Raw genomic sequence first — 20,702 nt, 5'->3', positions numbered from 1 at the left:
TCAAAAAGTAGTCAGGCATCTGAACCCTCAGCGGCGCCCTGCTGAGGGCAGCCATGCTCGGTGCCCGTGATTCTTAGACAGCTGCGCTGCACACCAGGGAGGGAGGGGGGGGGGGCAGGCGTGCAGCTGCAGTACCGCCATCCCCCGCCCGGGGGCAGCACCGGGTGGGCACGGCTGGCACCGCTGCGAGAGAGCCCCAGTCCGCGTCCACTCTCCAGCGCGCAGGAAGCACTCCGAGCCGCCTCCCAGCGCCCACCGACCCCCCGGACATGTCGTATGCCGCGCCCGCCTCGGACCGTGGACCGGGCACCGACCCCAAGGACTCCCAGGCCACCGTCTACGTCATCGTGGGCTCGGGCGCCGACGCCGCCGTGCAGCTGCTCAGGTGAGACCCCCGGACCTGAGGGGGGCTCCCCCCACCCCGATACATGCCCCACCCACCCCTGCTCCTCCCAGACACCCCTCAAATACCAGAGCCCCCCTCTTGATCAAACATGGGCCTAACAGGGCCCCCCACACTGCCCATGTGGGGCAGAGGGGCCACACGCACTCTCAGGGCACCCCACTGCATCCACCCCCCCCCCTCACTCATTGTTAATTTGTATTTTTTCCCCCTGTACATTCCCCTCTCCTGCCTGCTTTGTTGGATTTTGTGTTTATGTAACCTTCATCTTTAGTTTGTAATGTTGTGTTGTGTTTCCACTGTTCTCTTGTATCCTAACTGGCTCTATTGTACAGCGCCCTGACACCTCCGGGCAATGTCCGCGCTTTATAAAAATGCACTAAATAAATAAAACAATAAAATAAATAAGAAACATCTGGCCCTGGCCGCTGCCTGAACCCCGCAGTCTCTGGCAGTGAGGCCCGGAGGCTGGCATCCCTCGGAACTACGCAGTAATAGGAAGAGAAGCAGGCGCCGTGCGGTGGGCACTGTCGGACCGTGCGGTGGGCACTGTCGGACTCGCAGCCGTAAGCAGTGCGTGCCATGAACTTGTAGATGTGGTTACAATGAGGGCACCGCTGGCAAGGGTGCCCCGCTGGCATCGAAACTGCGGGCTCCTTCTAATGCAGCTGTCAGACCCTCTGTCATTAAAACTGAGGGCACCACAGACTCTAGCTGTCAGACCCTCTGTCATTAAAACTGAGGGCACCACAGACTCTAGCTGTCAGACCCTCTGTCATTAACCCTGAGGGCACCACAGATTCTAGCTGTCAGACCCTCTGTCATTAACCGTGAGGGCACCACAGACTCTAGCTGTCAGGCCCTCTGTCATTAACCCTGAGGGCACCACAGACTCTAGCTGTCAGACCCTCTGTCATTGAGGGCACCACAGACACTAGCTGTCAGACCCTCTGTCATTAACCCTGAGGGCACCACAGACTCTAACTGTCAGACCCTCTGTCATTGAGGGCACCACAGACTCTAGCTGTCAGGCCCTCTGTCATTAACCCTGAGGGCACCACAGACTCAAGCTGTCAGGCCCTCTGTCATTAACCCTGAGGGCACCACAGACTCTAGCTGTCAGACCCTCTGTCATTAACCCTGAGGGCACCACAGACTCTAGCTGTCAGACCCTCTGTCATTGAGGGCACCACAGACTCTAGCTGTCAGACCCTCTGTCATTAACCCTGAGGGCACCACAGACTCTAGCTGTCAGGCCCTCTGTCATTAACCCTGAGGGCACCACAGACTCTAGCTGTCAGACCCTCTGTCATTAACCCTGAGGGCACCACAGACTCTAGCTGTCAGACCCTTTGTCATTGAGGGCACCACAGACTCTAGCTGTCAGACCCTCTGCCATTAACCCTGAGGGCACCGCAGACTCTAGCTGTTAGATCCTCTGTCATTGAGGGCACCACAGACTCTAGCTGTCAGACCCTCTGTCATTAACCCTGAGGGCACCACAGACTCTAGCTGTCAGACCCTCTGTCATTGAGGGCACCACAGACTCTAGCTGTCAGACCCATGTCATTAACCCTGAGGGCACCACAGACTCTAGCTGTCAGACCCTCTGTCATTGAGGGCACCACAGACTCTCGCTGTCAGACCCTCTGTCATTAATCCTGAGGGCACCACAGACTCTAGCTGTCAGACCCTCTGTCATTAATCCTGAGGGCACCACAGACTCTAGCTGTCAGACCCTCTGTCATTGAGGGCACCACAGACTCTAGCTGTCAGACCCTCTGTCATTAACCCTGAGGGCACCACAGACTCTAGCTGTCAGACCCTCTGTCATTAATCCTGAGGGCACCACAGACTCTAGCTGTCAGACCCTCTGTCATTGAGGGCACCACAGACTCTCGCTGTCAGACCCTCTGTCATTAATCCTGAGGGCACCACAGACTCTAGCTGTCAGACCCTCTGTCATTAATCCTGAGGGCACCACAGACTCTAGCTGTCAGACCCTCTGTCATTGAGGGCACCGCAGACTCTCGCTGTCAGACCCTCTGTCATTAACCCTGAGGGCACCGCAGACTCTAGCTGTTAGATCCTCTGTCATTGAGGGCACCACAGACTCTAGCTGTCAGACCCTCTGTCATTAAAACTGAGGGCACCACAGACTCTAGCTGTCAGACCCTCTGTCATTGAGGGCACCACAGACTCTAGCTGTCAGACCCTCTGTCATTAAAACTGAGGGCACCACAGACTCTAGCTGTCAGACCCTCTGTCATTAACCCTGAGGGCACCACAGACTCTAGCTGTCAGACCCTCTGTCATTAACCCTGAGGGCACCGCAGACTCTAGCTGTCAGACCCTCTGCCATTAACCCTGAGGGCACCACAGACTCTAGCTGTCAGACCCTCTGTCATTGAGGGCACCGCAGACTCTAGCTGTCAGACCCTCTGTCATTAACCCTGAGGGCACCACAGACTCTAGCTGTCAGACCCTCTGCCATTAACCCTGAGGGCACCGCAGACTCTAGCTGTTAGATCCTCTGTCATTGAGGGCACCACAGACTCTAGCTGTCAGACCCATGTCATTAACCCTGAGGGCACCACAGACTCTAGCTGTCAGACCCTCTGTCATTAACCCTGAGGGCACCACAGACTCTAGCTGTCAGACCCTCTGTCATTGAGGGCACCACAGACTCTAGCTGTCAGACCCATGTCATTAACCCTGAGGGCACAGCAGACTCTAGCTGTCAGGCCCTCTGTCATTAACCCTGAGGGCACCACAGACTCTAGCTGTCAGACCCTTTGTCATTGAGGGCACCACAGACTCTAGCTGTCAGGCCCTCTGTCATTAACCCTGAGGGCACCACAGACTCTAGCTGTCAGACCCTCTGCCATTGAGGGCACCACAGACTCTAGCTGTCAGACCCTCTGTCATTAACCCTGAGGGCACCACAGACTCTAGCTGTCAGGCCCTCTGTCATTAACCCTGAGGGCACCACAGACTCAAGCTGTCAGGCCCTCTGTCATTAACCCTGAGGGCACCACAGACTCTAGCTGTCAGACCCTCTGTCATTAACCCTGAGGGCACCACAGACTCTAGCTGTCAGACCCTTTGTCATTGAGGGCACCACAGACTCTAGCTGTCAGACCCTCTGCCATTAACCCTGAGGGCACCGCAGACTCTAGCTGTCAGACCCTCTGTCATTGAGGGCACCACAGACTCTAGCTGTCAGGCCCTCTGTCATTAACCCTGAGGGCACCACAGACTCTAGCTGTCAGGCCCTCTGTCATTAACCCTGAGGGCACCACAGACTCTAGCTGTTAGATCCTCTGTCATTGAGGGCACCACAGACTCTAGCTGTCAGACCCTCTGTCATTAACCCTGAGGGCACCACAGACTCTAGCTGTCAGACCCTCTGTCATTGAGGGCACCACAGACTCTAGCTGTCAGACCCTCTGTCATTAACCCTGAGGGCACCACAGACTCTAGCTGTCAGACCCACTGTCATTGAGGGCACCACAGACTCTCGCTGTCAGACCCTCTGTCATTAATCCTGAGGGCACCACAGACTCTAGCTGTCAGACCCTCTGTCATTAATCCTGAGGGCACCACAGACTCTAGCTGTCAGACCCTCTGTCATTGAGGGCACCACAGACTCTAGCTGTCAGACCCTCTGTCATTAACCCTGAGGGCACCACAGACTCTAGCTGTCAGACCCTCTGTCATTAATCCTGAGGGCACCACAGACTCTAGCTGTCAGACCCTCTGTCATTAATCCTGAGGGCACCACAGACTCTAGCTGTCAGACCCTCTGTCATTGAGGGCACCACAGACTCTCGCTGTCAGACCCTCTGTCATTAATCCTGAGGGCACCACAGACTCTAGCTGTCAGACCCTCTGTCATTAATCCTGAGGGCACCACAGACTCTAGCTGTCAGACCCTCTGTCATTGAGGGCACCGCAGACTCTCGCTGTCAGACCCTCTGTCATTAACCCTGAGGGCACCGCAGACTCTAGCTGTTAGATCCTCTGTCATTGAGGGCACCACAGACTCTAGCTGTCAGACCCTCTGTCATTAAAACTGAGGGCACCAGAGACTCTAGCTGTCAGACCCTCTGTCATTGAGGGCACCACAGACTCTAGCTGTCAGACCCTCTGTCATTAAAACTGAGGGCACCACAGACTCTAGCTGTCAGACCCTCTGTCATTAACCCTGAGGGCACCACAGACTCTAGCTGTCAGACCCTCTGTCATTAACCCTGAGGGCACCGCAGACTCTAGCTGTCAGGCCCTCTGTCATTAACCCTGAGGGTACCACAGACTCAAGCTGTCAGGCCCTCTGTCATTAACCCTGAGGGCACCGCAGACTCTAGCTGTCAGACCCTCTGCCATTAACCCTGAGGGCACCACAGACTCTAGCTGTCAGACCCTCTGTCATTGAGGGCACCGCAGACTCTAGCTGTCAGACCCTCTGTCATTAACCCTGAGGGCACCACAGACTCTAGCTGTCAGACCCTCTGCCATTAACCCTGAGGGCACCGCAGACTATAGCTGTTAGATCCTCTGTCATTGAGGGCACCACAGACTCTAGCTGTCAGACCCATGTCATTAACCCTGAGGGCACCACAGACTCTAGCTGTCAGACCCTCTGTCATTGAGGGCACCACAGACTCTAGCTGTCAGACCCTCTGTCATTAACCCTGAGGGCACCACAGACTCTAGCTGTCAGACCCTCTGTCATTAATCCTGAGGGCACCACAGACTCTAGCTGTCAGACCCTCTGTCATTGAGGGCACCACAGACTCTCGCTGTCAGACCCTCTGTCATTAACCCTGAGGGCACCACAGACTCTAGCTGTCAGACCCTCTGTCATTAATCCTGAGGGCACCACAGACTCTAGCTGTCGGACCCTCTGCCATTAACCCTGAGGGCACAGCAGACTCTAGCTGTCAGACCCTCTGTCATTAACCCTGAGGGCACCACAGACTCCAGCTGTCAGACCCTCTGTCATTAACCCTGAGGGCACCACAGACTCTAGCTGTCAGACCCTCTGTCATTGAGGGCACCACAGACTCTAGCTGTCAGACCCTCTGTCTTGAAAACTGAGGGCACCACAGACTCTATCTGTCAGACCCTCTGTCATTGAGGGCACCGCAGACTCTAGCTGTCAGACCCTCTGCCATTAACCCTGAGGGCACAGCAGACTCTAGCTGTCAGACCCTCTGTCATTAACCCTGAGGGCACCACAGACTCCAGCTGTCAGACCCTCTGTCATTAACCCTGAGGGCACAGCAGACTCTAGCTGTCAGACCCTCTGTCATTAACCCTGAGGGCACCACAGACTCTAGCTGTCAGAGCCTCTGTCATTAACCATGAGGGCACCACAGACTGTAGCTGTCAGACCCTCTGTCATTGAGGGCACCACAGACTCTAGCTGTCAGACCCTCTGTCATTAACCCTGAGGGCACCGCAGACTCTAGCTGTCGGACCCTCTGTCATTAACCCTGAGGGCACCACAGACTCTAGCTGTCAGACCCTCCGTCTTTAACCCTGAGGGCACCACAGACTCTAGCTGTCAGACCCTCTGTCATTAACCCTGAGGGCACCGCAGACTCTAGCTGTCAGACCCTCTGTCATTGAGGGCACCACAGACTCTATCTGTCAGACCCTCTGTCTTTAACCCTGAGGGCTCCACAGACTCTAGCTGTCGGACCCTCTGCCATTAACCCTGAGGGCACAGCAGACTCTAGCTGTCAGACCCTCTGTCATTAACCCTGAGGGCACAGCAGACTCTAGCTGTCGGACCCTCTGCCATTAACCCTGAGGGCACCACAGACTCTAGCTATCAGACCCTCTGTCATTGAGGGCACCACAGACTCTAGCTGTCAGGCCCTCTGTCATTAACCCTGAGGGCACCACAGACTCTAGCTGTCAGACCCTCTGCCATTGAGGGCACCACAGACTCTAGCTGTCAGACCCTCTGTCATTAACCCTGAGGGCACCACAGACTCTAGCTGTCAGGCCCTCTGTCATTAACCCTGAGGGCACCACAGACTCAAGCTGTCAGGCCCTCTGTCATTAACCCTGAGGGCACCACAGACTCTAGCTGTCAGACCCTCTGTCATTAACCCTGAGGGCACCACAGACTCTAGCTGTCAGACCCTTTGTCATTGAGGGCACCACAGACTCTAGGTGTCAGACCCTCTGCCATTAACCCTGAGGGCACCGCAGACTCTAGCTGTCAGACCCTCTGTCATTGAGGGCACCACAGACTCTAGCTGTCAGGCCCCCTGTCATTAACCCTGAGGGCACCACAGACTCTAGCTGTCAGGCCCTCTGTCATTAACCCTGAGGGCACCACAGACTCTAGCTGTTAGATCCTCTGTCATTGAGGGCACCACAGACTCTAGCTGTCAGACCCTCTGTCATTAACCCTGAGGGCACCACAGACTCTAGCTGTCAGACCCTCTGTCATTGAGGGCACCACAGACTCTAGCTGTCAGACCCTCTGTCATTAACCCTGAGGGCACCACAGACTCTAGCTGTCAGACCCTCTGTCATTGAGGGCACCACAGACTCTCGCTGTCAGACCCTCTGTCATTAATCCTGAGGGCACCACAGACTCTAGCTGTCAGACCCTCTGTCATTAATCCTGAGGGCACCACAGACTCTAGCTGTCAGACCCTCTGTCATTGAGGGCACCACAGACTCTAGCTGTCAGACCCTCTGTCATTAACCCTGAGGGCACCACAGACTCTAGCTGTCAGACCCTCTGTCATTAATCCTGAGGGCACCACAGACTCTAGCTGTCAGACCCTCTGTCATTAATCCTGAGGGCACCACAGACTCTAGCTGTCAGACCCTCTGTCATTGAGGGCACCACAGACTCTCGCTGTCAGACCCTCTGTCATTAATCCTGAGGGCACCACAGACTCTAGCTGTCAGACCCTCTGTCATTAATCCTGAGGGCACCACAGACTCTAGCTGTCAGACCCTCTGTCATTGAGGGCACCGCAGACTCTCGCTGTCAGACCCTCTGTCATTAACCCTGAGGGCACCGCAGACTCTAGCTGTTAGATCCTCTGTCATTGAGGGCACCACAGACTCTAGCTGTCAGACCCTCTGTCATTAAAACTGAGGGCACCACAGACTCTAGCTGTCAGACCCTCTGTCATTGAGGGCACCACAGACTCTAGCTGTCAGACCCTCTGTCATTAAAACTGAGGGCACCACAGACTCTAGCTGTCAGACCCTCTGTCATTAACCCTGAGGGCACCACAGACTCTAGCTGTCAGACCCTCTGTCATTAACCCTGAGGGCACCGCAGACTCTAGCTGTCAGGCCCTCTGTCATTAACCCTGAGGGCACCACAGACTCAAGCTGTCAGGCCCTCTGTCATTAACCCTGAGGGCACCGCAGACTCTAGCTGTCAGACCCTCTGCCATTAACCCTGAGGGCACCACAGACTCTAGCTGTCAGACCCTCTGTCATTGAGGGCACCGCAGACTCTAGCTGTCAGACCCTCTGTCATTAACCCTGAGGGCACCACAGACTCTAGCTGTCAGACCCTCTGCCATTAACCCTGAGGGCACCGCAGACTATAGCTGTTAGATCCTCTGTCATTGAGGGCACCACAGACTCTAGCTGTCAGACCCATGTCATTAACCCTGAGGGCACCACAGACTCTAGCTGTCAGACCCTCTGTCATTGAGGGCACCACAGACTCTAGCTGTCAGACCCTCTGTCATTAACCCTGAGGGCACCACAGACTCTAGCTGTCAGACCCTCTGTCATTAATCCTGAGGGCACCACAGACTCTAGCTGTCAGACCCTCTGTCATTGAGGGCACCACAGACTCTCGCTGTCAGACCCTCTGTCATTAACCCTGAGGGCACCACAGACTCTAGCTGTCAGACCCTCTGTCGTTAATCCTGAGGGCACCACAGACTCTAGCTGTCGGACCCTCTGCCATTAACCCTGAGGGCACAGCAGACTCTAGCTGTCAGACCCTCTGTCATTAACCCTGAGGGCACCACAGACTCCAGCTGTCAGACCCTCTGTCATTAACCCTGAGGGCACCACAGACTCTAGCTGTCAGACCCTCTGTCATTGAGGGCACCACAGACTCTAGCTGTCAGACCCTCTGTCTTGAAAACTGAGGGCACCACAGACTCTATCTGTCAGACCCTCTGTCATTGAGGGCACCACAGACTCTAGCTGTCAGACCCTCTGCCATTAACCCTGAGGGCACAGCAGACTCTAGCTGTCAGACCCTCTGTCATTAACCCTGAGGGCACCACAGACTCCAGCTGTCAGACCCTCTGTCATTAACCCTGAGGGCACAGCAGACTCTAGCTGTCAGACCCTCTGTCATTAACCCTGAGGGCACCACAGACTCTAGCTGTCAGACCCTCTGTCATTAACCATGAGGGCACCACAGACTGTAGCTGTCAGACCCTCTGTCATTGAGGGCACCACAGACTCTAGCTGTCAGACCCTCTGTCATTAACCCTGAGGGCACCGCAGACTCTAGCTGTCGGACCCTCTGTCATTAACCCTGAGGGCACCACAGACTCTAGCTGTCAGACCCTCCGTCTTTAACCCTGAGGGCACCACAGACTCTAGCTGTCAGACCCTCTGTCATTAACCCTGAGGGCACCGCAGATTCTAGCTGTCAGACCCTCTGTCATTGAGGGCACCACAGACTCTATCTGTCAGACCCTCTGTCTTTAACCCTGAGGGCTCCACAGACTCTAGCTGTCGGACCCTCTGCCATTAACCCTGAGGGCACAGCAGACTCTAGCTGTCAGACCCTCTGTCATTAACCCTGAGGGCACAGCAGACTCTAGCTGTCGGACCCTCTGCCATTAACCCTGAGGGCACCACAGACTCTAGCTATCAGACCCTCTGTCATTGAGGGCACCACAGACTCTAGCTGTCAGACCCTCTGTCATTAACCCTCACAGACTCCAGCTGTCAGACCCTCTGTCATTAATCCTGAGGGCACCACAGACTCTAGCTGTCAGACCCTCTGTCATTGAGGGTACCACAGACTCTAGCTGTCAGACCCTCTGTCATTAACCCTGAGGGCACCACAGACTCTAGCTGTCAGACCCTCTGTCATTGAGGGCACCACAGACTCTAGCTGTCAGACCCTGAAAACTGAGGGCACCACAGACTCTATCTGTCAGACCCTCTGTCATTGAGGGCACCACAGACTCTAGCTGTCAGACCCTCTGTCATTAACCCTGAGGGCACCACAGACTCTAGCTGTCAGACCCTCTGTCATTGAGGGCACCACAGACTCTAGCTGTCAGTCCCTCTGTCATTGAGGGCACCGCAGAATCTAGCTGTCAGACCCTCTGTCATTAACCCTGAGGGCACCACAGACTCTAGCTGTCAGACCCTCTGTCATTGAGGGCACCACAGACTCTAGCTGTCAGACCCTCTGTCTTGAAAACTGAGGGCACCACAGACTCTATCTGTCAGACCCTCTGTCATTGAGGGCACCACAGACTCTATCTGTCAGACCCTCTGTCATTAACCCTGAGGGCACCACAGACTCTAGCTGTCAGACCCTCTGTCATTAACCCTGAGGGCACCGCAGACTCTAGCTGTCAGACCCTATGTCATTAACCCTGAGGGCACCGCAGACTCTAGCTGTCAGACCCTCTGTCATTAACCGTGAGGGCACCACAGACTCTAGCTGTCAGACCCTCTGTCATTAACCCTGAGGGCACCGTAGACTCTAGCTGTCAGACCCTCTGTCATTAATCCTGAGGGCACCACAGACTCTAGCTGTCAGACCCTCTGTCATTGAGGGCACCACAGACTCTAGCTGTCAGACCCTCTGTCTTGAAAACTGAGGGCACCACAGACTCTATCTGTCAGACCCTCTGTCATTGAGGGCACCACAGACTCTAGCTGTCAGACCCTCTGTCATTAACCCTGAGGGCACCACAGACTCTAGCTGTCGGACCCTCTGCCATTAACCCTGAGGGCACCACAGACTCTAGCTGTCAGACCCTCTGTCATTAACCCTGAGGGCACCACAGACTCTAGCTGTCAGACCCTCTGTCATTGAGGGCACCACAGACTCTAGCTGTCAGACCCTCTGTCATTGAGGGCACCACAGACTCTAGCTGTCAGACCCTCTGTCATTGAGGGCACCACAGACTCTAGCTGTCAGACCCTCTGTCATTAACCCTGAGGGCACCACATACTCTAGCTGTCAGACCCTCTGTCATTAACACTGAGGGCACCACAGACTCTAGCTGTCAGACCCTCTGCCATTAACCCTGAGGGCACAGCAGACACTAGCTGTCAGACCCTCTGTCATTGAGGGCACCACAGACTCTAGCTGTCAGACTCTCTGTCGTTAACCCTGAGGGCACCACATACTCTAGCTGTCAGACCCTCTGTCATTAACACTGAGGGCACCACAGACTCTAGCTGTCAGACCCTCTGCCATTAACCCTGAGGGCACAGCAGACTCTAGCTGTCAGACCCTCTGTCATTGAGGGCACCACAGACTCTAGCTGTCAGACCCTCTGTCATTAACTCTGAGGGCACCACAGACTCTGGCTGTCAGACCCTCTGTCATTAAAACTGAGGGCACCACAGACTCTAGCTGTCAGACCCTCTGTCATTAACCCTGAGGGCACCACAGACTCTAGCTGTCAGACCCTCTGTCATTAACACTGAGGGCACCACAGACTCTAGCTGTCAGACCCTCTGTCATTAACCCTGAGGGCACAGCAGACTCTAGCTGTCAGACCCTCTGCCATTAACCCTGAGGGCACAGCAGACTCTAGCTGTCAGACCCTCTGTCATTGAGGGCACCACAGACTCTAGCTGTCAGACTCTCTGTCGTTAACCCTGAGGGCACCACAGACTCTAGCTGTCAGAGCCTCTGTCATTAACCCTGAGGGCTCCACAGACTCTAGCTGTCAGACCCTCTGTCATTAACCCTGAGGGCACCACAGACTCTAGCTGTCAGACCCTCTGTCATTAACCCTGAGGGCACCAGAGACTCTAGCTGTCAGACCCTCTGTCATTAACCCTGAGGGCACCACAGACTCTAGCTGTCAGACCCTCTATCATTAACCCTGAGGGCACCACACACTCTAGCTGTCAGACCCTCTGTCATTAACCCTGAGGGCACCACAGACTCTAGCTGTCAGACCCTCTGTCATTAACCCTGAGGGCACCACAGACTCTAGCTGTCAGACCCTCTGTCATTGAGGGCACCACAGACTCTAGCTGTCAGACCCTCTGTCATTAATCCTGAGGGCACCACAGACTCTAGCTGTCAGACCCTCTGTCATTGAGGGCACCACAGACTCTAGCTGTCAGACCCTCTGTCTTGAAAACTGAGGGCACCACAGACTCTAGCTGTCAGACCCTCTGTCATTGAGGGCACCACAGACTCTAGCTGTCAGACCCTCTATCATTAACCCTGAGGGCACCACGGACTCTAGCTGTCAGACCCTCTGTCATTAACCCTGAGGGCACCACAGACTCTAACTGTCAGACCCTCTGTCATTAACCCTGAGGGCACCACCGACTCTAACTGTCAGACCCTCTGTCATTGAGGGCACCACAGACTCTAGATGTCAGACCCTCTGTCATTAAAACTGAGGGCACCACAGACTCTGGCTGTCAGACCCTCTGTCTTTAACCCTGAGGGCACCACAGACTCTAGCTGTCAGACCCTCTGTCATTAAGGGCACCACAGACTCTAGCTGTCAGACCCTCTGTCATTAACCCCGAGGGCACCACAGACTCTAGCTGTCAGACCCTCTGTCATTAACCCTCACAGACTCTAGCTGTCAGACCCTCTGTCATTAAGGGCACCACAGACTCTAGCTGTCAGACCCTCTGTCATTAAGGGCACCACAGACTCTAGCTGTCAGACCCTCTGTCATTGAGGGCACCACAGACTCTAGATGTCAGACCCTCTGTCATTAAAACTGAGGGCACCACAGACTCTGGCTGTCAGACCCTCTGTCTTTAACCCTGAGGGCACCACAGACTCTAGCTGTCAGACCCTCTGTCATTAAAACTGAGGGCACCACAGACTCTAGCTGTCAGACCCTCTGTCATTAACCCTCACAGACTCTAGCTGTCAGACCCTCTGTCATTAAGGGCACCACAGACTCTAGCTGTCAGACCCTCCGTCATTGAGGGCACCACAGACTCTAGCTGTCAGACCCTCTGTCATTGAGGGCACCACAGACTCTAGCTGTCAGACCCTCCGTCATTGAGGGCACCACAGACTCTAGCTGTCAGACCCTCTGTCATTGAGGGCACCACAGACTCTAGCTGTCAGACCCTCTGTCATTGAGGGCACCACAAACTCTAGCTGTCAGACCCTCTGTCTTTAACCCTGAGGGCACCACAGACTCTAGCTGTCAGACCCTCTGTCATTACAACCGAGGGCACCTCAGACTCTATCTGTCAGACCCTCTGTCATTGAGGGCACCACAGACTCTAGCTGTCAGACCCTCTGTCATTCAGGGCACCACAGACTCTAGCTGTCAGACCCTCTGTCATTGAGGGCACCACAGACTCTAGCTGTCAGACCCTCTTCCATTGAGGGCACCACAGACTCTAGCTGTCAGACTCTCTGTCATTGAGGGCACCGCAGACTCTAGCTGTCAGACCCTCTGTCATTGAGGGCACCACAGACTCTAGCTGTCAGACCCTCTGTCTTGAAAACTGAGGGCACCACAGACTCTAGCTGTCAGACCCTCTGTCATTCAGGGCACCACAGACTCTAGCTGTCAGACCCTCTGTCATTGAGGGCACCACAGACTCTAGCTGTCAGACCCTCTGTCATTGAGGGCACCACAGACTCTAGCTGTCAGACCCTCTGTCATTAACCCTGAGGGCACCACAGACTCTAGCTGTCAGACCCTCTGTCATTCAGGGCACCACAGACTCTAGCTGTCAGACCCTCTTCCATTGAGGGCACCACAGACTCTAGCTGTCAGACCCTCTGTCATTGAGGGCACCACAGACTCTAGCTGTCAGACCCTCTGTCTTGAAAACTGAGGGCACCACAGACTCTAGCTGTCAGACCCTCTGTCATTGAGGGCACCACAGACTCTAGCTGTCAGACCCTCTGTCATTAACCCTGAGGGCACCACAGACTCTAGCTGTCAGACCCTCTGTCATTAACCCTGAGGGCACCACAGACTCTAGCTGTCAGACCCTCTGTCATTAAACCTGAGGGCACCACAGACTCTAGCTGTCAGACCCTCTTCCATTGAGGGCACCACAGACTCTAGCTGTCAGACCCTCTGTCATTGAGGGCACTGCAGACTCTGGCTGTCAGACCCTCTGTCTTGAAAACTGAGGGCACCACAGACTCTAGCTGTCAGACCCTCTGTCATTGAGGGCACCACAGACTCTAGCTGTCAGACCCTCTGTCATTAACCCTGAGGGCACCACGGACTCTAGCTGTCAGACCCTCTGTCATTAACCCTGAGGGCACCACAGACTCTAACTGTCAGACCCTCTGTCATTGAGGGCACCACAGACTCTAGATGTCAGACCCTCTGTCATTAACCCTGAGGGCACCACAGACTCTAGCTGTCAGACCCTCTGTCATTAAAACTGAGGGCACCACAGACTCTGGCTGTCAGACCCTCTGTCTTTAACCCTGAGGGCACCACAGACTCTAGCTGTCAGACCCTCTGTCATTAAGGGCACCACAGACTCTAGCTGTCAGACCCTCTGTCATTAACCCTGAGGGCACCACAGACTCTAGCTGTCAGACCCTTTGTCATTGAGGGCACCACAGACTCTAGCTGTCAGACCCTCTGTCATTAACCCTGAGGGCACCACAGACTCTAGCTGTCAGACCCTCTGTCATTGAGGGCACCACAGACTCTAGCTGTCAGACCCTCTTCCATTGAGGGCACCACAGACTCTAGCTGTCAGACCCTCTGTCATTAACCCTCACAGACTCTAGCTGTCAGACCCTCTGTCATTAAGGGCACCACAGACTCTAGCTGTCAGACCCTCTGTCATTAAGGGCACCACAGACTCTAGCTGTCAGACCCTCTGTCATTGAGGGCACCACAGACTCTAGATGTCAGACCCTCTGTCGTTAAAACTGAGGGCACCACAGACTCTAGCTGTCAGACCCTCTGTCATTAAAACTGAGGGCACCACAGACTCTGGCTGTCAGACCCTCTGTCTTTAACCCTGAGGGCACCACAGACTCTAGCTGTCAGACCCTCTGTCCTTAAAACTGAGGGCACCACAGACTCTGGCTGTCAGACCCTCTGTCTTTAACCCTGAGGGCACCACAGAGTCTAGCTGTCAGTCCCTCTGTCATTAAGGGCACCACAGACTCTAGCTGTCAGACCCTCTGTCATTAACCCTGAGGGCACCACAGACTCTAGCTGTCAGACCCTCTGTCATTGAGGGCACCACAGACTCTAGCTGTCAGACCCTCTTCCATTGAGGGCACCACAGACTCTAGCTGTCAGACCCTCTGTCATTAAGGGCACCACAGACTCTAGCTGTCAGACCCTCTGTCATTGAGGGCACCACAGACTCTAGATGTCAGACCCTCTGTCATTAAAACTGAGGGCACCACAGACTCTGGCTGTCAGACCCTCTGTCTTTAACCCTGAGGGCACCACAGACTCTAGCTGTCAGACCCTCTGTCATTAAAACTGAGGGCACCACAGACTCTAGCTGTCAGACCCTCTGTCATTATCCCTCACAGACTCTAGCTGTCAGACCCTCTGTCATTAAGGGCACCACAGACTCTAGCTGTCAGACCCTCCGTCATTGAGGGCACCACAGACTCTAGCTGTCAGACCCTCCGTCATTGAGGGCACCACAGACTCTAGCTGTCAGACCCTCTGTCATTGAGGGCACCACAGACTCTAGCTGTCAGACCCTCTGTCATTGAGGGCACCACAGACTCTAGCTGTCAGACCCTCTGTCATTAACCCTGAGGGCACCACAGACTCTAGCTGTCAGACCCTCTGTCATTAACCCTGAGGGCACCACAGACTCTCGCTGTCAGACCCTCTTCCATTGAGGGCACCACAGACTCTAGCTGTCAGACCCTCTGTCATTGAGGGCACCACAGACTCTAGCTGTCAGACCCTCTGTCATTGAGGGCACCAAAGACTCTAGCTGTCAGACCCTCTGTCATTAACCCTGAGGGCACCACAGACTCTAGCTGTCAGACCCTCTGTCATTAACCCTGAGGGCACCACAGACTCTAGCTGTCAGACCCTCTGTCTTTAACCCTGAGGGCACCACAGACTCTAGCTGTCAGACCCTCTGTCATTACAACCGAGGGCACCTCAGACTCTATCTGTCAGACCCTCTGTCATTGAGGGCACCACAGACTCTAGCTGTCAGACCCTCTGTCATTAACCCTGAGGGCACCACAGACTCTAGCTGTCAGACCCTCTGTCATTAACCCTGAGGGCACCACAGACTCTAGCTGTCAGACCCTCTGTCATTCAGGGCACCACAGACTCTAGCTGTCAGACCCTCTGTCATTCAGGGCACCACAGACTCTAGCTCTCAGACCCTCGGTCATTAACCCTGAGGGCACCACAGACTCTAGCTGTCAGACCCTCTGTCATTGAGGGCACCACAGACTCTAGCTGTCAGACCCTCTGTCATTGAGGGCACCACAGACTCTAGCTGTCAGACCCTCTGTCATTGAGGGCACCACAGACTCTCGCTGTCAGACCCTCTTCCATTGAGGGCACCACAGACTCTAGCTGTCAGACCCTCTGTCATTGAGGGCACCACAGACTCTAGCTGTCAGACCCTCTGTTATTGACCATGAGGGCACCACAGACTCTAGCTGTCAGACCCTCTGTCATTAAGGGCACCACAGACTCTAGCTGTCAGACCCTCTGTCATTGAGGGCACCACAGACTCTAGCTGTCAGACCCTCTGTCATTAACCCTCACAGACTCTAGCTGTCAGACCCTCTGTCATTGAGGGCGCCACAGACTCTAGCTGTCAGACCCTCTGTCATTAACCCTGAGGGCACCACAGACTCTAGCTGTCAGACCCTCTGTCATTGAGGGCACCACAGACTCTAGCTGTCAGACCCTCTGTCATTTAGGGCACCACAGACTCTAGCTGTCAGACCCTCTGTCATTAACCCTGAGGGCACCACAGACTCTAGCTGTCAGACCCTCTGTCATTGAGGGCACCACAGATTCTAGCTGTCAGACCCTCTGTCATTAACCCTGAGGGCACCACAGACTCTAGCTGTCAGACCCTCTGTCATTCAGGGCACCACAGACTCTAGCTGTCAGACCCTCTGTCATTCAGGGCACCACAGACTCTAGCTGTCAGACCCTCTGTCATTAACTCTGAGGGCACCACAGACTCTAGCTGTCAGACCCTCTGTCATTGAGGGCACCACAGATTCTAGCTGTCAGACCCTCTGTCATTAACCCTGAGGGCACCACAGACTCTAGCTGTCAGACCCTCTGTCATTCAGGGCACCACAGACTCTAGCTGTCAGACCCTCTGTCATTAACCCTCACAGACTCTAGCTGTCAGACCCTCTGTCATTAAGGGCACCACAGACTCTAGCTGTCAGACCCTCTGTCATTAAGGGCACCACAGACTCTAGCTGTCAGACCCTCTGTCATTGAGGGCACCACAGACTCTAGCTGTCAGACCCTCTGTCATTAACCCTCACAGACTCTAGCTGTCAGACCCTCTGTCATTGAGGGCACCACAGACTCTAGCTGTCAGACCCTCTGTCATTAAGGGCACCACAGACTCTAGCTGTCAGACCCTCTGTCATTAACCCCGAGGGCACCACAGACTCTAGCTGTCAGACCCTCTGCCATTAACCCCGAGGGCTCCACAGATTGGCAGATGTAGATGCCAGACTCAGCTATTATAAAACTGGAGGCATCACAGATTGGCAGATGCAGACTCAGCTATTATAAAACTGGAGGCAACACAGATTGGCAGATGCAGACTCTGCTATTATAAAACTGGAGGCATCACAGATTGGCAGATGCAGACTCTGCTATTATAAAACTGGAGGCATCACAGATTGGCAGATGCAGACTCTGCTATTATAAAACTGGAGGCATCACAGATTGGCAGATGCAGACTCTGCTGTTATAAAACTGGAGGCATCACAGATTGGCAGATGCAGACTCTGCTATTATAAAACTGGAGGCATCACAGATTGGCAGATGCAGACTCTGCTGTTATAAAACTGGAGGCATCACAGATTGGCAGATGCAGACTCTGCTATTATAAAACTGGAGGCATCACAGATTGGCAGATGCAGACTCTGCTATTATAAAACTGGAGGCATCACAGATTGGCAGATGAAGACTCTGCTATTATAAAACTGGAGGCATCACAGATTGGCAGATGCAGACTCTGCTATTATAAAACTGGGGGCATCACAGATTGGCAGATGCAGACTCTGCTGTTATAAACCTGGGGGCATCACAGATTGGTAGATGGCAGTCTCTGCTGTTAAGAATCTGGGGGCATCACAGATTGGCAGATGCAGACTCTGCTGTTATAAAACTGGAGGCATCACAGATTGGCAGATGCAGACTCTGCTATTATAAAACTGGAGGCATCACAGATTGGCAGATGCAGACTCTGCTATTATAAAACTGGGGGCATCACAGATTGGTAGATGCAGACTCTGCTATTATAAATCTGGGGGCATCACAGATTGGCAGATGGAGACTCTGCTGTTATAAAACTGGGGGCATCACAGATTGGCAGATGCAGACTATGCTGTTATAAACCTGGGGGCATCACAGATTGTCAGATGCAGACTCTGCTGTTATAAACCTGGGGGCATCACAGATTGGCAGATGCAGACTCTGCTGTTATAAAACTGGAGGCATCACAGATTGGCAGATGCAGACTCTGCTGTTATAAAACTGGGGGCATCACAGATTGGCAGATGCAGACTCAGCTGTTATAAAACTGGGGGCATCACAGATTGGCAGATGCCAGACTCAGCTGTTATAAAACTGGGGGCATCACAGATTGGTAGATGCCAGTCTCTGCGGTTATAAATCTGGGGGCATCACAGATTGGCAGATGCAGACTCAGCTGTTCTAAAACTGGGGGCATCACAGATTGGCAGATGCAGACTCAGCTGTTCTAAAACTGGGGGCATCACAGATTGGCAGATGCAGACTCAGCTGTTATAAAACTGGGGGCATCACAGATTGGTAGATGCCAGTCTCTGCTGTTATAAATCTGGGGGCATCACAGATTGGCAGATGCAGGCTCAGCTGTTATAAAACTGGGGGCATCACAGATTGGCAGATGCAGACTCAGCTGTTATAAAACTGGGGGCATCACAGATTGGCAGATGCAGACTCAGCTGTTATAAAACTGGGGGCATCACAGATTGGCAGATGCAGACTCAGCTGTTATAAAACTGGGAGAATCACAGATTGGCAGATGCAGACTCAGCTGTTATAAAACTGGGGGCATCACAGATTGGCAGATGCAGACTCAGCTTTTATAAAACTGGGAGAATCAGAGATTGGCAGATGCAGATTCAGCTGTTCTAAAACTGGGAGAATCACAGATTGGCAGATGCCAGACTCAGCTGTTATAAAACTGGGGGCATCACAGATTGGCAGATGCCAGACTCAGCTGTTCTAAAACTGGGGGCATCACAGATTGGCAGATGCAGACTCAGCTGTTCTAAAACTGGGGGCATCACAGATTGGCAGATGCAGACTCAGCTGTTCTAAAACTGGGGGCATCACAGATTGGCAGATGCAGACTCAGCTGTTATAAAACTGGGGGCATCACAGATTGGCAGATGCAGACTCTGCTGTTATAAAACTGGGGGCATCACAGATTGGTAGCTGTCATACCCCTTGTCATTAAGTCTGAGGGCACCACCCACTGGCATCTATCAGACCCCGCTGTCCTTAAAACTGAGGGCCCCACACGCTGCCTGCAGACCAGCACCCCACTTCAACTGAACCCGAGGGTAGCTGCCCTGTCCCTCAGTAGTGTGCGCTCGCAGGTGGGAGGAATTGGTGGCACCTGTGTGTCTGAACAAGTGTACAGTGGGGCAAGGGAATTCCAAGGACCCCATAACATACATTGCTTGGGGCCCATGATTGTACCTTACCCCACTGCCATAAACGCCGTGCCTGTCTCTGAAGCTTACAATCTCAAAGCAGGCATCCCTGCGCATGCGCCAATGGATATCCCAGTGTGCCCAGAGGTATCCGCAGATCCCTGCACGTGCCCTAGTGTCCATTCCAGTGTGCCCAGGAGCCTTGTGCACATCCCTGCGCGTGCACCAGTGAGCCCAGGAGTCTTCCCCAGATCCCTGCACGTGCGCCAGTGTCTATGCCGGTGTGCCCAGAGGCCTCCCGCAGAAACTTGTGACTGTTCTTTTGTTTATGTCGATGTCTGGGGCACAGAGGTGCCAGTCCAGAAGGTGCCACTCCAGGTTTACCAGTTCTTTTTGTGTGATCTTGGTCATTGAACGGTTATGTGCTGTCGCTCGTGAGAGGGTCCCTACCGGGCACTGATGCATGTGCAGGGGGCATTATTACTATATGTGGACGCTGGTCTTTAAACTTTACTGAGTGACTCGCGGTGTATTCTGGGATACGTAGTTCAGCGATCTCTTCCTATTCACAATTCATCCTGTGCATTCCGGCACGTGGATTCCCAGGCCTGTCGGTACGGAGGCAGGATGCATGCTGGGATACGTAGTCTTCATATCTCACCCTGCCCTCAGCCAATTCTTTGTGTCCTCAGAGGTAGTCCGGGGAGGGTGGGTGGGGGGCAAAGAGTTACCATTTACTTTAGTGTGGGTTGCAGAATGGTCCCGCCTGGCCTCTGTGTGGAGTGACTCCTGTGCATTGTGCTGATTTAACCACACAATGGCGTGAGTAGCATAATGCGCCCTTAGGTAGAGTGTGCTGTTATTACAACGCTTTGATTTACAAGCATTTGCAATGCAATAGGTCTCACATTAGTAAAGTCTGAGCTATGGGCATTGGTAAATAATGCAACACCAGTAGCTAAAACATTCAGTAATGCGAGACCTATTGCATTTTAAATGTTTGTTGTTGTGAATGTTTTGAATCAATTGAACGATGCTGTGCGGCAAGACTGCGTCGAGAAAGTACCTGGGAGAAAAACAGATTAATATCAAGGTATAGCTAAGTGCCTTGTGTGTGTTTGTTCTCCTTTTCCAGCGTTCTCATCTTTTGAAATGCGCCTAATTTATTTCAGATACAGGAGGGTTCTAATTGTATGTGACATGCTA

At 53.7% G+C, this 20,702-nt stretch overlaps 1 protein-coding gene across 1 annotated transcript in view; it reads left to right on the top strand.

Annotated features, from left to right (window-relative positions):
* Positions 1-204: 204 nt before the first annotated feature.
* TFE3 (transcription factor binding to IGHM enhancer 3) overlaps positions 205-20,702 on the top strand; it is a 206,217-nt gene continuing 185,719 nt past the window's right edge. The window contains exon 1 of the mRNA XM_078664664.1: positions 205-385. Within this exon, the coding sequence (XP_078520790.1) occupies positions 270-385 (116 nt within the window). The 5' untranslated portion in view covers positions 205-269. The remainder of the gene's footprint in view (positions 386-20,702) is intronic.

The sequence above is a fragment of the Lissotriton helveticus genome, chromosome 10 (assembly GCF_964261635.1).
Source record: "Lissotriton helveticus chromosome 10, aLisHel1.1, whole genome shotgun sequence".
Lineage (NCBI taxonomy): Eukaryota > Metazoa > Chordata > Amphibia > Caudata > Salamandridae > Lissotriton > Lissotriton helveticus.
The sequence above is the reverse complement of the archived record's forward strand: the minus strand, read 5'-3'. Positions and strand labels throughout refer to the sequence as shown.